Source organism: Emys orbicularis, chromosome 7 (genome assembly GCF_028017835.1).
Source record: "Emys orbicularis isolate rEmyOrb1 chromosome 7, rEmyOrb1.hap1, whole genome shotgun sequence".
Classification (NCBI taxonomy): Eukaryota; Metazoa; Chordata; order Testudines; family Emydidae; genus Emys; species Emys orbicularis.
In genome coordinates, this window is record NC_088689.1 from 18,834,492 (window position 1) to 18,847,940 (window position 13,449).

General features: G+C 39.4%; 1 protein-coding gene across 3 annotated transcripts in view; it reads right to left on the reverse strand.

Annotated features, from left to right (window-relative positions):
- ATE1 (arginyltransferase 1) overlaps positions 1 to 13,449 on the reverse strand; it is a 153,934-nt gene that overhangs the window by 73,103 nt on the left and 67,382 nt on the right. For all 3 annotated transcript variants that reach the window (XM_065407279.1, XM_065407277.1, XM_065407278.1), the window contains exons 9-10: positions 7,882 to 8,063; positions 1,474 to 1,573 (exon numbers count right to left, since the gene is read on the reverse strand). In XM_065407279.1, coding sequence (XP_065263351.1) covers positions 1,474 to 1,573; positions 7,882 to 8,063 — 282 coding nt within the window. The remainder of the gene's footprint in view (positions 1 to 1,473; positions 1,574 to 7,881; positions 8,064 to 13,449) is intronic.

Here is a 13,449-nt window from a genome sequence, read left to right on the forward strand (position 1 = left end):
AATAGGTGTCTCTCTTCTTATTCAGATACTTTATTAAGTTGAATACATTCCTCTACAAATGTTGCATTGCATAATAGATTAGAGATGTTAAACTCTGGTGCCTTAATGGTCATGAGTCATCCCAAAAGTCTAATGTACACCAAAAATCATGGCAAGTAATTAAAACCCATAGTTTCAGCTACTGATGTGATACTCTAAGGAGACATGAAGACAGAGGTGGTATATTGCTATTCACTGACTTGTCTACATCAAATTTAACTGTTTCTTTGCTTTGGCTGGTGAATGCAGATGATAAACTGACACTGGCAAAGGAAAAAGGGATGATCACTTTTTTATACAAAACCAGGCTTGTTTTGTCTGCTAGGGAGAAATGAGTAATCGTGGACACATGCTGAACATGTGTCACAGCAAAATTGAGATGGCTCTTGCTTCATTTTCAATTAGACAGCTTAGAAAGCTCACAAGCTTTTTTAGACATTAGAGTGCCCTCATATCAGAAACTGAAATCTCAGCAGGTCTATTCGCATCCTTTCTACCAATTAGTGTTCAAAATAAATGCACCTCTGACTGCGTTCAAACTTTACATTCATTATTTTTGAACCAATATCTATTAAGAAGTGGCAATGAGCCTTTTACCTTCAGCTGTATTCCTTTAAGCTGCTAGAAAAAGAGGTTTCAGCCAGCAAAAAAAATGTATTAATACGACACATTTATTTTGCCGTTTCATTGTTCTGTAGACTTTTGGGGAAACATACAACAAAATTGAGATCAACAGTTTAGTAGGAGTCAAAAAAGAACTTACATTCATAGAGATAATGAGAGCACCAAAAATAGAAAGGACAAAAACCCTCATGCTTCAGGACATAAGCTAATCTAAACTAACATGGGTTAAGAAGAAACTTCTTATGGGTTGGTTATTCCAAACTCTCTATTATGGGATTCTTGCACCTTTTTCTGAGCAATCTGCTTCTGGACACTATCTGAGACACAATACTCAACTAGGTGCCCACTGGTTTGTTCCAGTACAGCACTTCCTCTGTCCCTAGTACAAAATACGAAATGGGAGAAACCCAAGCATACCCAAGACCCATGCAGGTATGTTGTTGTTGCCCAACATTTCCACATTCAGTCACATGTGATTTTTTAAAAAAAGACAAGAGTACACTGCATGACATATTGCAAAACTGAGATACCCAGATAACCAATCATATGACATACTGCTATCTGACATCCTTGAAAACTTCTCCTAGTGAAAGAAATGTTAAGCCAAATTGTAATCAATACCACATACAAATAAATTTGCAAAGAAAATTAACTCTTAAGCCACGTTAAAAAGTAGCCAACATTCGACTGTAACCCTGCAAAATCCATGTTAAAATCCAGTATGAGAATTATAAAATAGTACGATGATCACAGTCAGACATTTCAAATAGCATGAAATATGCTAATATAGTAATAAAAACACACTTTTACCTTATATCTCATTTTAGGACATGAATGAATGTAGAAACCCATATAGTAATAGCACAGCTCAGAAGCTTTTTCATGGAGTTGCCTAGTGAAAGCAATTTCCCTGTGAAAGTGAAGAAAAGGGAATAAATTTGAATGCAAGTCTTCATAGATATATGTACTCTTTTTATAAAAGAAATACATTACAGTTCCCTAACTCTTGGCTTAAGTAAAGGACAAAACTCTAGTCAAGTAAAGAATGAAAATTGTAAACTCAAAAGCAGTTTTATTTCAAAACCACAAAAACTCAAAACACCATTTCAAGCAAAAGAGCCTCATTTTTGGCCTACCAATTGGCTGATCTGAAATTCAAATAGCAAGAGGTTAAAGGCACCCATTTAACAGGTTTCTTGTTAATATTCATGCTCATTGGAGTTCTATAGAAATCTGGCCCAGTCATTGAATAGAGACAGGCTAAAACAGTACAGGCAAACATCAGAGCATTTTTAAAATCAACACGTTTCAAGGAGAAGCTTCTTGTTTATTCTATTGTGTATGTTCTAGCGATTTATATGCAAATATCTCCATCTTCATGCAGCGAAAGCTATTTTTCACATATATAGTGCCTGTTTGTATGACTTCCTCATGTAAATTAGGAGAGAAAAGCATCACAATACTTCACAATAAGTTTCTCTTTTTATTACACTGGCACTGGGCACTGCTGCTATAGTAAAGATGTTGTCAGTGTTTCCATTATAATGCTCTTTTTTAAAACATTTGTAACTTGGAAGTTTAAATATGCATCTGACTGAAACTTGGATGGAAGCTCACCACTCTCAGTGTCTAATGGATCTGTGTGTCCACGTGTATTTGAAGAGGAAAGGGGATAAGCAACATTTGGTTTTAATTTAGAATCACAGAATTTTCAGGGTTGGAAGGGACCTCAGGAGGTCATCCAGTCCAACCCCCGGCTCAAAGCAGGACCAATCCCCAGACAGATTTTTTCCCCAGATCCCTAAATGGCCTCCCCTCAAGGATTGATCTCTCAACCCTAGGTTTAGCAGGCCAATGCTCAAACCACTGAGCTATCCCTCCCCCCAATTACTAATGGGGATATTGCGAGATATTGAGATCCTAATATGTTTAACTTTTTAAAAATTACATGATGCTTACATGTAATGGAAACTAAGTGCTTCAAGTGTTTTATTAAATGGACTCTATACCTACGCATATATTCAATTCAAATAGAAAACTGTTGGACATGGTTGCAGAGGGCTGGTCCTTTCAGATGAGACAAGGAGCAGTGTACCTGTCATAGGCTCCGCTAAGGAGAATGAGCTAACCCAGTACCACCCATGAGTAGTTAATTATCTAAGTGGCTGGGTGGCAGCTAATTAGCAACACTTGGGCCTTAGAAAATGGGTGAGTAGAGTCTGGCACTTGGAACCACAGAGAGCAAGTAGGCTCTCATATAAGGTCCTGAGCCAGCCCCTTGAAGGGAAAGCGTAATTCCAGAGGGAACGGCTTGTGGGCCAGCACTATAACTCAGAGCAGAAAAAGACAAGGGCAATCCAGACAGGGACTGGGAAAAGGGCCCAGAAAGGGACTGAAGAGAAGCCACAAAGGGCAGAACCACCTTGTTGTTTGTTGGCACTCTTTAGTTTCTTGTTTTGTGACTTGGTTGGAGGATTAAGACACTTCTCTAGAACTGACTAGAGCATAAAGAGCCAAGAAGACCCACCGTGAGGTGAGAAACCGAGGTAGGGCGTGACTACAGTGCAACACAAGGCCAGCAGGGGGTGATACAGGGCAGCCACTCTCCAAGACAGAAACCAATTTCTGCGCATGTTTAAAATCCAGCCAAATAAAAGGGCATTTAAGAGATTAGTATGAATACTATAGGCAAAACAAAACCTCTTAAAAGTAATTACAATGCGACTTAAGCAATGTTAATATTTCCATTCAGACTACTTTGGGCCCACTAAACAACTGCTAAGAACTGTGCAGTCCATATACAGTACATATAAAAGGGATAATGGTGCCCTTTAACTACCTTTTATAAAACATCAACGTATGACCTTTTAAAAAATATACACACTTAGTAAAAGTACAATATACTTGTGAGCTATATGCCCCTACTGTGTACACATTAAATAAACTAACGTAAAACTTTTAACTCGTATTTCAATGCTACATAAAATAGTTCAACTAGAACTTGAAATATATTTGTTCTGTCAAAAAATTTAGATTACTGTGAAGTGTTAATTTTCATGACATTAGGTAGTATTCAAAAGAGGGTGAATTTCATTCTGGGAATGGGAATAATGCAATTCTCAGTGTATTTTTGATCAGTTTATATCATGTAGTGAAAATCATTAATGCTGATATCTTACTAGTAACTTCCGACTCCTCTCCTTGTTCTTTGCTTGTGTTTCTACATTACTTAGTCAACTTCAAATCTCTTCCTTTCTACACACTCAGCAACATAAATTCTCAACAGCATATAGTTGAAGTGACAAAACTAATGTAGTTCCAATCTCCTCAGAGTAAAATTGGTAACAGGTTTTATAATATCATGTTCCTTTGCGATTTCCTAAATTCTCTCTAACCGTGTGTGTGTGTGTGTGTGTGTGTGTGCGCGCGCGCGCGTGTGTGTGTGTGTGTAAGAAGAGTAACACTATGTTGGCACCTTCTAATACTGTTGGAAATTCAGCTTTACTGCCTCAAATGCAGCACGATTTATAAACTGGCCTCTTAGCTTGTTGAGCCATGAGTGTGTTGTGCCTACATAAAGTTTAGAATTTATTATGTAGGAAATTTAAATCATTCCAAACATTCACCTGCACAGTCTATGTCAATCTATTGTTAAACAAAGCAATGTGATACATACAAAAATACATAAAAACAGTCTTTACATACAGCACTCTTTCATGTGTTCAGCAACTTTGAAAAATTCAGGCACCGTTTATTTAGGTGCCTAACTTTATGCAATATAATTTGGGCTGATGAAGTATTCAATGAGTCTAGTAATGGTCTCTGCTTAAATAATGTTGACAGTTTGGGAAAGTTCTTTATGTAAAACTTATAACTTCTGAGTTGAGGTTTATAAAATTACTGTATCACTGAATGCATCAGTGTATACTGTAGCAGCCATTTGCTAACTGGGTGTGTGTCATGTACCGCCCAGACTAGGTCAGGGGAGGTGTGACAGGAACAATTATAAGTTGTTAACCTAAATGCGATGGTCTTCCATTCAGATGGAGGCACCCTAAAAGAATGAGATGGGGGTGGTTTTGATCAGTTTTGAGATCAGTTTTGGTCCTGGTTGAGCTTGAATTGACAGCTGCACATTTACAAGCAGATAACAGAAAAATCTGAGATTTTAGTTTAAATAGATGGAGACAGTTGCCAGCAAAAATATGATAGTTAAAGCCATATTTTGTTTTGAATTAGATCACTTATAGAGATAAAGTGTAGATAATGGAGCCCCATCTGACCTCCACTGAAAGTTGGAGTGGGGATTTGTAACATGGTGCCTTATCCCATGGGCAGGAGAGCCAGGGGCTAAGCCAACCCTAATTACAGGATGAGCCCCACCTAAGAGGAATCAGATGATTCCTATATAAAAGAAGCCAGGCTTCAGTAGTGATAAAGAGGGGGAAGGAGGTTCCTATAAAAGCAGGAAGCTCAGAGCAGGACATGGAAGTGAAAGGGGCGAAGACGAGGAAAAAGCCACTGTACCTGTAAAGAGTACAAAGAGCAAGAAGGCTCTTGCAGGGCCCTGAGTCAGTTGGGGAAAAGCTCTCCAGGCAGGCAGGTAGGCCTGGGAGAAATTCTGATCAAGCAGGGAAGACGCTGAATGTTTTATGTTAAGATGTTTTGGGGGATTTTTAATTTGGATAACTGTGACCCCAGAAGGGGTGGATCAAAGACTGTGACCTAGCCAGAGGGCTGAGTTATTGGATGAGTTACCAGCAAGCAGAGAAACTGCCACACCAGAGCGATCGTTGGCGGGGGGGGCTAGCTCAACAAGGAACTATGATGCCACATTTGGCCAGGAGGGGGCACTCAGTGGTAAGCAGACTCAGTTAATAGATGATTACATTTCAAGTTGGCAGTGTTCAATTAAATATTTGAACATAATCTACTGGTAAAAGGTTTTCACCCTATTCCTACTAGATGTACACACTTGCTTAACTTTAAGTAGTCCTTAAATTCTTAAGGGAACTCAACTGAATGACTCATGCTTAAAGTAAAGCACATATTTAAGGCTACAAGATGGGGGCCTTGGTGTTCAGTACCACAATTAACTACATTAAATAAATTGAGGTAATCAATAAAAGTGACATTGGTCTCATTTAAATCAGCATTTTGTCTTGTCTCCTCTCCTTAATGGTATATCTCAATGAAGTATGTTGTAAGAAAAGTTAATAACTAATATGCTTTAAAATATTGAACTGCTATTTTAATTCAATTAATACTTAAAGTGAATTATACTAACCAGCTAACCAGAAAGCACTGATCTTTAAAGAAAATTTAGCATTCATTTGGTAGCCCAGACATTTTCTTCAATTTCACAGACTTCAGATTATTGAGGTATCATATATTTGTGGTCAGGGCTTTTCTTTAACCAATTTTAGGTAATTATTTATTAATCATAAAAGCCAATGTTCTGGATAGATGCTCTTCCTTTCTTAAATTTTGACAGAGAAAATAAAAAAACTAAACAAATGTCATGGTAATTGTATATTAATGTATGTATCTAACATTCTATAATTTTCATTTCACAATCAGTAATAGCTTTCTTGCTGAATTTTTTTTTTTTATTAAATGTCCACAATAAAATGGATATATTTTTCCTTGAGTACAGATTCTGTCGTCCTTATTCATGTGCAGCAGGTCCTTAACTCATCAATTAGCCCCACTGAAGATAGTAAACACCAGAGCTGAGTGAATAACTGACTTTTCAGTTCTCTGGCCCTTCCAGAAGATAACGGAACAATATAATTTTGATTCAAATTAAACAAAACCAAAAATTGAAAACATTTCAGCAAATTGAAAAAATCCATTCCAGGTCAGACAAAACATGTTTCACTCTCTCCAAAACATTTTGTTTCAAGCATTTTTAAAGGGATAGATTAACACAATAGGAGGAGGAGATGGCGGTGGTCATTATGAATTGCCACTATGAACAACGATGAATAGCCATTGGGCCAGAGGGACACAATAACTTTAGCGCCTGGTAGTTAGGGCACTCACATAGGATGTGGGAGACCCAAGTTCAAGTCCCAGCTCCATTGACTATTTAAAGCTATTTATAAACTGCTTCAACAGGACAGATTGACACCCCCACACCAGAGTATCCCATGGCCCAGTGGCTAGGCCACTCTCCTGCAGTGTGGGAGAAAAGTTCTGATACCTTCTCCACATCAGGCAGAGTGAGGAATTGAACTGGGGTCTCCCACATCCCACTTGCGTGGCCTAACCACTAGGCTAAAAGTTATAAGGAGAGCACCATCACCCCACTTCCTCCTCCTCACTCATCTCTTCTTGTTTTGTGGACAGTATCTCAGTCCTGACAAAAATTTGTTTGTCCTAAACTATTTGTTGAATTTGTATCAAATTTTTGAGTTTTGTTCAGCTGAAAAATGCATTTTTTGGCAAACAGTTTATTTGCTGAAATTCAGAGATATAGTAAACACTGAAATCAATGGGACTACCTGAGGAGTGAAAGACTACTTTCACATGAGTAAGAGCAGGTCTGCACTTAAAGAACGTAAGTGAAGATGCTCTTACACCAATGGGAGAGCTTCTCCCATTAGCATAGTTAATCTACCTCCGTGAGAGGCTGTAGCTATGTCAACAGGAGAAGCTCTCCCACCGACATAGCGCAATCTACACAGGGGGTTAAGGGTGGCATAACTATGTTGCTCAGGGGTGTGAATTTTGCGCACCCTTGAGCAATGTAGTTATACCAATAAAAGTCTGTAGTGTAGACCTGGCCTAAGAATGGCAGAATCTAGTCTATTGTGATATAAAGCTTGATTAATAAAAAAATAAAAACCTTCATTTAAAAACTCCATTTCCTAATCCAAATAAAAATATGAAGCAAATAAAAAAAAAAAAAACTTTAATTTCAATATTGTCTTCCCTCTTCTAAATTTAATTCTATATTTTCCATCTACATGGAAATTTTATAGCTGCTTGAACACTAGTAGACAATATTGAGAATGTTCAGAACTTAAGCTAAATCTCGAGTAACTACATACAGGGATTTTCCCCCTAAAAGCTTCTCCCTCATCGAAATTAAACAAGAAACTCTTGCTTAATATCTCCACTATAAGATTTGGTTTGACATACAGTACACAAGCTCAAATTTAAGAGCAAATATCAATTATTACTAACTGAAGATCAAAAATGTTCTCCTCTTACCTTAATGCAGAGTAGACTCCCAAAGATAGGAAAGTATAGTCAGGATCATAGTACAGGTACACAGAGGACACACAGTATGGAAGAATATCAATTACACCCACAGCAATTATCTTCCCATCTAGCCAATACTGCTGGTGAAAAGAACCATAACCACAATCGGGACCACTGGGAGGATTCTCTGCCTAAGGGAAACAAAAAAAGGGGAGAGTTAGTGATTAAACAAGTTTTCTGTATAAACAACACTGAAAAAAAGAGAGCAGAGAGCAACACACACAATGAGATCTTATTCCACACTACAAGGGATGGACACACAATTTGAAGACCCTGCACTTCCATACTACATATGTTCTCTATCACTATTAAACAATAATGCAGTGTGAAGTCTCCATGAATACCTAAAATCTTGAAGTATCAAAATCAAATAAGATGGACAATCAATTCCTGTTTTGAAAAACATGCATTTCACAGAGTTAGCTTTATAGCTTGCAGGATGGTGTCAATGCATGGTTCTCTCTATAGTCATGATCATTAGTCTAAACTTTGTGTACCAAACATCTCCTGAGAATTCAAAATTATCTTTTTTTTTTCCAGATGGTTATATGTGCAATTTAAAGCAGGGTTGCAAACGATGCTTTTCCCTGATATGCCCATGAGTCTTTTCCTACTTCTACCTATATAAGGGACATGCCACCAAAGGTGTGTGTCATTTAATATAGGTATTAAATATTTAAATGGTATTTATAAATGCTTTATATTTCTTCCACTCATTAATATCCTCTTGTTGATCTGTTAAGAATTTATTTTCTAAAAATTGTATGCAAGATCAGGGTGCTGAAGAACCAAATTTAAGCTTTGTAGTCTTGTATAGTGTATAACAGAAGACTGCAGATAATTCTTGTTGGACTAAGCACTTAGAACTGTAAGCAATGTTTTTAGTTTATTAGCAATGGGGAGCAAGAAATAAAGCAGGAACAGTCTGTTTTGACTCTTTTCCCTTCAAAGAAAGAAAGTGTGCAATCTTATCTTAACACCATGCATTGTTAAATAAAACAAATAGCTATGAAGGATCTGAATACATGTAACGATTCTTGTGCAATATATAAAGGATCTAACCTTAATTATTAAAGCCACCTTCTAGATTTAATAGGTCCTATAGGGATCAAAGAATGTGTCAGAAAAAGCTATGATATAGGAGCACATCCTTGAATTAATGATGTTATGTTAGTTTTGCAGAGTTGCTGGAAAGAGATTTACCCCTCCATATCTGCTTTGTGATTATTGGAACAAACCCATTTTTGTATAACAAGAACCTCACCTGTAATCTTGTTGTTCAGATGGGGAAAAAAAACAACATAGCTCTCTTCTGATCAGTTGCTGGTATAGATTACCAATTTCAATGATACAAACTGACTCAAGGCTTCAATAGTGTAATCATGTAGCATAGCACATAGTGCTATATTCATATAACAATTCTGTCTAAATGTGTAGGTTTGAGTTTTTTTTATTATTATTCTTAAAACTAATTTGGGGACATTTTCTGCTTCTCCCATTTTGGAAAAGTCAAAAATATTCAGAAGTAGGACTCTGAGGAGCTCCTCTCAAGGCTTGTCTACAGTGCCCCATTGTTCAGACTACATGGGAATAAACAGCAGTGTGCACCAAAGGGCTGTTCTGTAACTCCCCTGTGTGGACACTGAGCGCAGAACTAAAAGGTACCTTGTTTTCATTAATACAGTTAGAGCAGTGGTTCTCAAACTTTTGTACTGGTGACCCCTTTCACACTGCAAGCCTCTGAGTGCGACCCCCACCCTTATAAATTAAAAAAATGTTTTTATATATTTAACACCATTAAAAATGCTAGATGCAAAGCAGGGCTTGGGTGGAGGCTGACAGCTCGCGACCCCCATGTAATAACCTCAGGACCCCCTGAGGGGTCCCGACCCCCAGTTTGAGAACCCCTGAGTTAGAGGCAGTGTAGCCATAGTCTCAGATTCCCACATGTTATCAAACACATATACATTTCCCCTAGAGGAAGGCTGGATGCAGGTCCAACATTGACTCATGCATCTATTTACCAAAGAGTCTTGCTAACTAGGTTGTTAAATGCATACATGAATATATTGCACAATATGGTTTACTATTACTATGAGAACCTTAATTATTACTTCGTACTCTCTGCCTTTTGGGTTTAAATATGTAACCTTGGTGTTACACTATGTATGTTACTAACAAGTTGTGTATACCTTACAGTCAATAAGACTGCTACACGGTTCCGATATACTATTTGCATTTTAAAATGCTCTCTGTATGTTACCAAGGGTTTCCATTGTAAAATTATTTTCAAGGAAAAGTGAAGGTTCCGTGAAGCAAAGTTTGAAGATGAGTATTCTGCTTTGTAGGGTTCAAAAAACAACAGGAAAACAATCTTGGCAATGTGCTCTCATACATAATATTAGAGTACAATACTTAAACTCTAGTAACACTTTTTGCTTTACTACAAATTGTCAGGATTTCGGAGGATATAATTTATGGTTTTATGACAAGAATGTTTTGAATATGGTCCCAGATCAACCCAGAACTAACTGCAATGCAGGACAAGATTTTGTTCATGGCTCTTCATTTAATATATTACTTTCAGAATATGGTTATTGGAAGAAAAGTGTGAGGAGAGGGGAAGAACACAATATAGACCAATCCTGTCCCATGCTCATAACAAAATTGATCAACAAGACAATTCTGTAACTTCTGAAGAGGCTAAGCAGTCCACGTTGTGCTGTTGCTACAGTTAAAATCACTATCCTTTAAAACCATGAGCACTGAAATACCTTGAGACAGTATTTAACTAAGCGATGGGAGAGTGGGTATAGATTCTACAACAGTATTACCGTAAAATATGGACGCTCTTCTTATTCTTAAAAAAAAAAAAAAGACAGCGCAAGAGGACAAAGACATACCTCAATATCAGAAAGGTAACAACATACAGAAAACATTCAATGTTGATGGTTCCACAATCGCTCCACACCTACCAAATGATACAGAATTGCACATTTCTTCTATGCTAAAGGAGAGACCAAGATCTCATGTCCAGATATATACAGCAGTATTAGAAAAACTCCACATCCCACACTGCCAAATACAAGTTGGGGGCTTGTCTACACAAACATTTAATTCATGAAAAGTTGGGGTGAGCAACTACCCCACAATAGCCTGCTGTGCACTAACTGTCCATGGGAATCCTGCTGATGTAAAGAGACATCTCAACATCCTTTAAACACAGTACAAATGGTCTCACTTTCACTCCCTTCCACCCACATCCCCCAAAAATTCAATTTTTAAATCTGATTTTAAAATGGAGACTGTGTATAACTTAAAGAGCTCACATACCCCTTTTATGCACTTCTTGCATCCTTTAGAAAGACACTCAAAATCTCTGATGGAAGGAACACGATTCTTTTTTAAATGAAAGAACATAATTTAGCAGCCAAAAACAAAGATCAGAAGTACATATAGGTCAGCATATGATTGTTTCTAGAACCATCCTATCACATATCTGAAGATAATTGAAGATTATGCTTAAACAACTCTTGTACAAACGCAATATGGGATACTATCTGCTTACTCTAACTTCTAGAAGCATATACATATATATATATATACATATATATATATATATATATATATATATATATACATATACATACACACATACACACACATACATATATATATATACACATACATATATACACACACACACAAATACATGGTTTTCCTTTCATAGAATCATAGAGTTGGAAGGGACCTCAGGAGGTCATCTAGTCCAACCCCTGCTCAAAGCAGGACCAATCCCCAGACAGATTTTTACCCCCGGTCCCTAAATGGCCCCCTCAAGGATTGAACTCACAACCCTGGGTTTAGCAGGCCACTGTTCAAACTACTGAGCTATTCCTCCTCCCCCCTTGTGCAATATTTGGGCATTCCAAGTTTTCAGAAAAATGAAATGTATTTTTACATAGATGGAGTACTAGTTTGTGAAGTCAGGAATCCTGACTTCTATTCCAAGTACCAAAAGTGATTTGTTATGTGACTTTGGCCAGAGAAATTCCCTTTCTCGGTTTTTCTATGTTTAAAATTGGTACAATACTGTTCTCAGACAGGTATTGAGAGGTTTAATGTTTACAGTAATTTAGAGTATTCAGAGTAACTAGTGGAGAATCTCAAACTGTAAAGTATTTGTTGCAGAAGAATCTTCAGAGCTTATCTTTTTTCTCAGCTCAATAGGGAGAGGGCAGGTCAGGGTGGTTGGCTGTAGGGATATAATTTATTGTTGTTGTGGGTTTGTACAGGCAGTCTAGTATGCAGATTAGGCGAGTATCTAAAGCCAGAGACTGGTTCTTCAAACTAAAAGAAAATCATCTTCTAATTTAAAATGTATTGCACAACTAACTTTGGCATGCCATTTTCTTTACCATCTAGTTCCCTTTAATCTTGAATTCCACAATGTTCAACTTAATTATCCATCTTGTCATGTTTTTCACTGGACAACAAGTTCTTCAGAAAGAACTGCTTTTCACTCAGTAAATCTGATATTACCTTCTATTGCCAACTGTTTTACATTACAACAACAGAAGGTGGGTTTAAGTGAAGAATTTTTATACCATAGCCTAGACTGAATAGACCAGGGGTCGGCAACCTATGGCACGCGTGCCAAAGACGGCACGCAAGCCGATTTTTAATGGCACGCTGCTGCCTACCGGGGTCCCACTCAGCCCGCTGCCGAACCCCGGCAGTGGGCTGAGTGGGACCCTAGCAGGCAGCAGCGTGCCATTAAAAATCCTGCCCGACCCAGCCCGCTCTTCTCCGCCCCCCGCCTACCACTCTCTCTGGCAGGGGCAGGGGGCAGAAGCAAGCTTGGTCCTGCCGGCTGGTGCTGTACGGCAGGCTGCGCCGGCAGCCAAGCTTCCCCCTTCCCCGCCTCTTCCCCCAGCGTGCTGCGTCAAGCCCCGCCTCCTCTCCCTCCCTGCCACCGATAGCCCTTGCGAGGGAAAGGAGAAGAGCAGCCCCAGCGCCCTCGCTGCTCAGACCGGTAAGGAGGCAGAGAAGAGGCAGGGGGAAGCGGGGTAGGAGTGGGGCATATCCCTCCAGCCCCCTGCCGTGAGTCAGGCAGGGGGCTGGGAGCCCTCTGCCCTGACCCCTGCACCCCCTCCACGACCCCATCCCTGATTCCTGCATCCTCCACACATACCCAGCCCCCCCACATCCCATGCCCTGACTCCTGCACTCCCCACATCCCCACCCCCCACCCTGAGCACCAGGTTGGCAGTGGTCTGAGCGGGGCCGGCGGCTGGGACCCCAGTTGGCAAGGGACCAGCAGCCAGAACCCCAGACCGGCAGCGGGCTGAGTGGGGCCAGCAGCTGGGACCCTGGCTGGCAGGAGCCAGCGGACGGAACCCCAGACCGGCAGTGGGTTGAGCCGCTCGGCCCGCTGCTGGTCTGGGGTGCCGGCACCGCTCAGCCCGCTGACGGTCTGGGGTCCCGGCCCCGCTCAGCCCGCTGCCAACCTAGGTG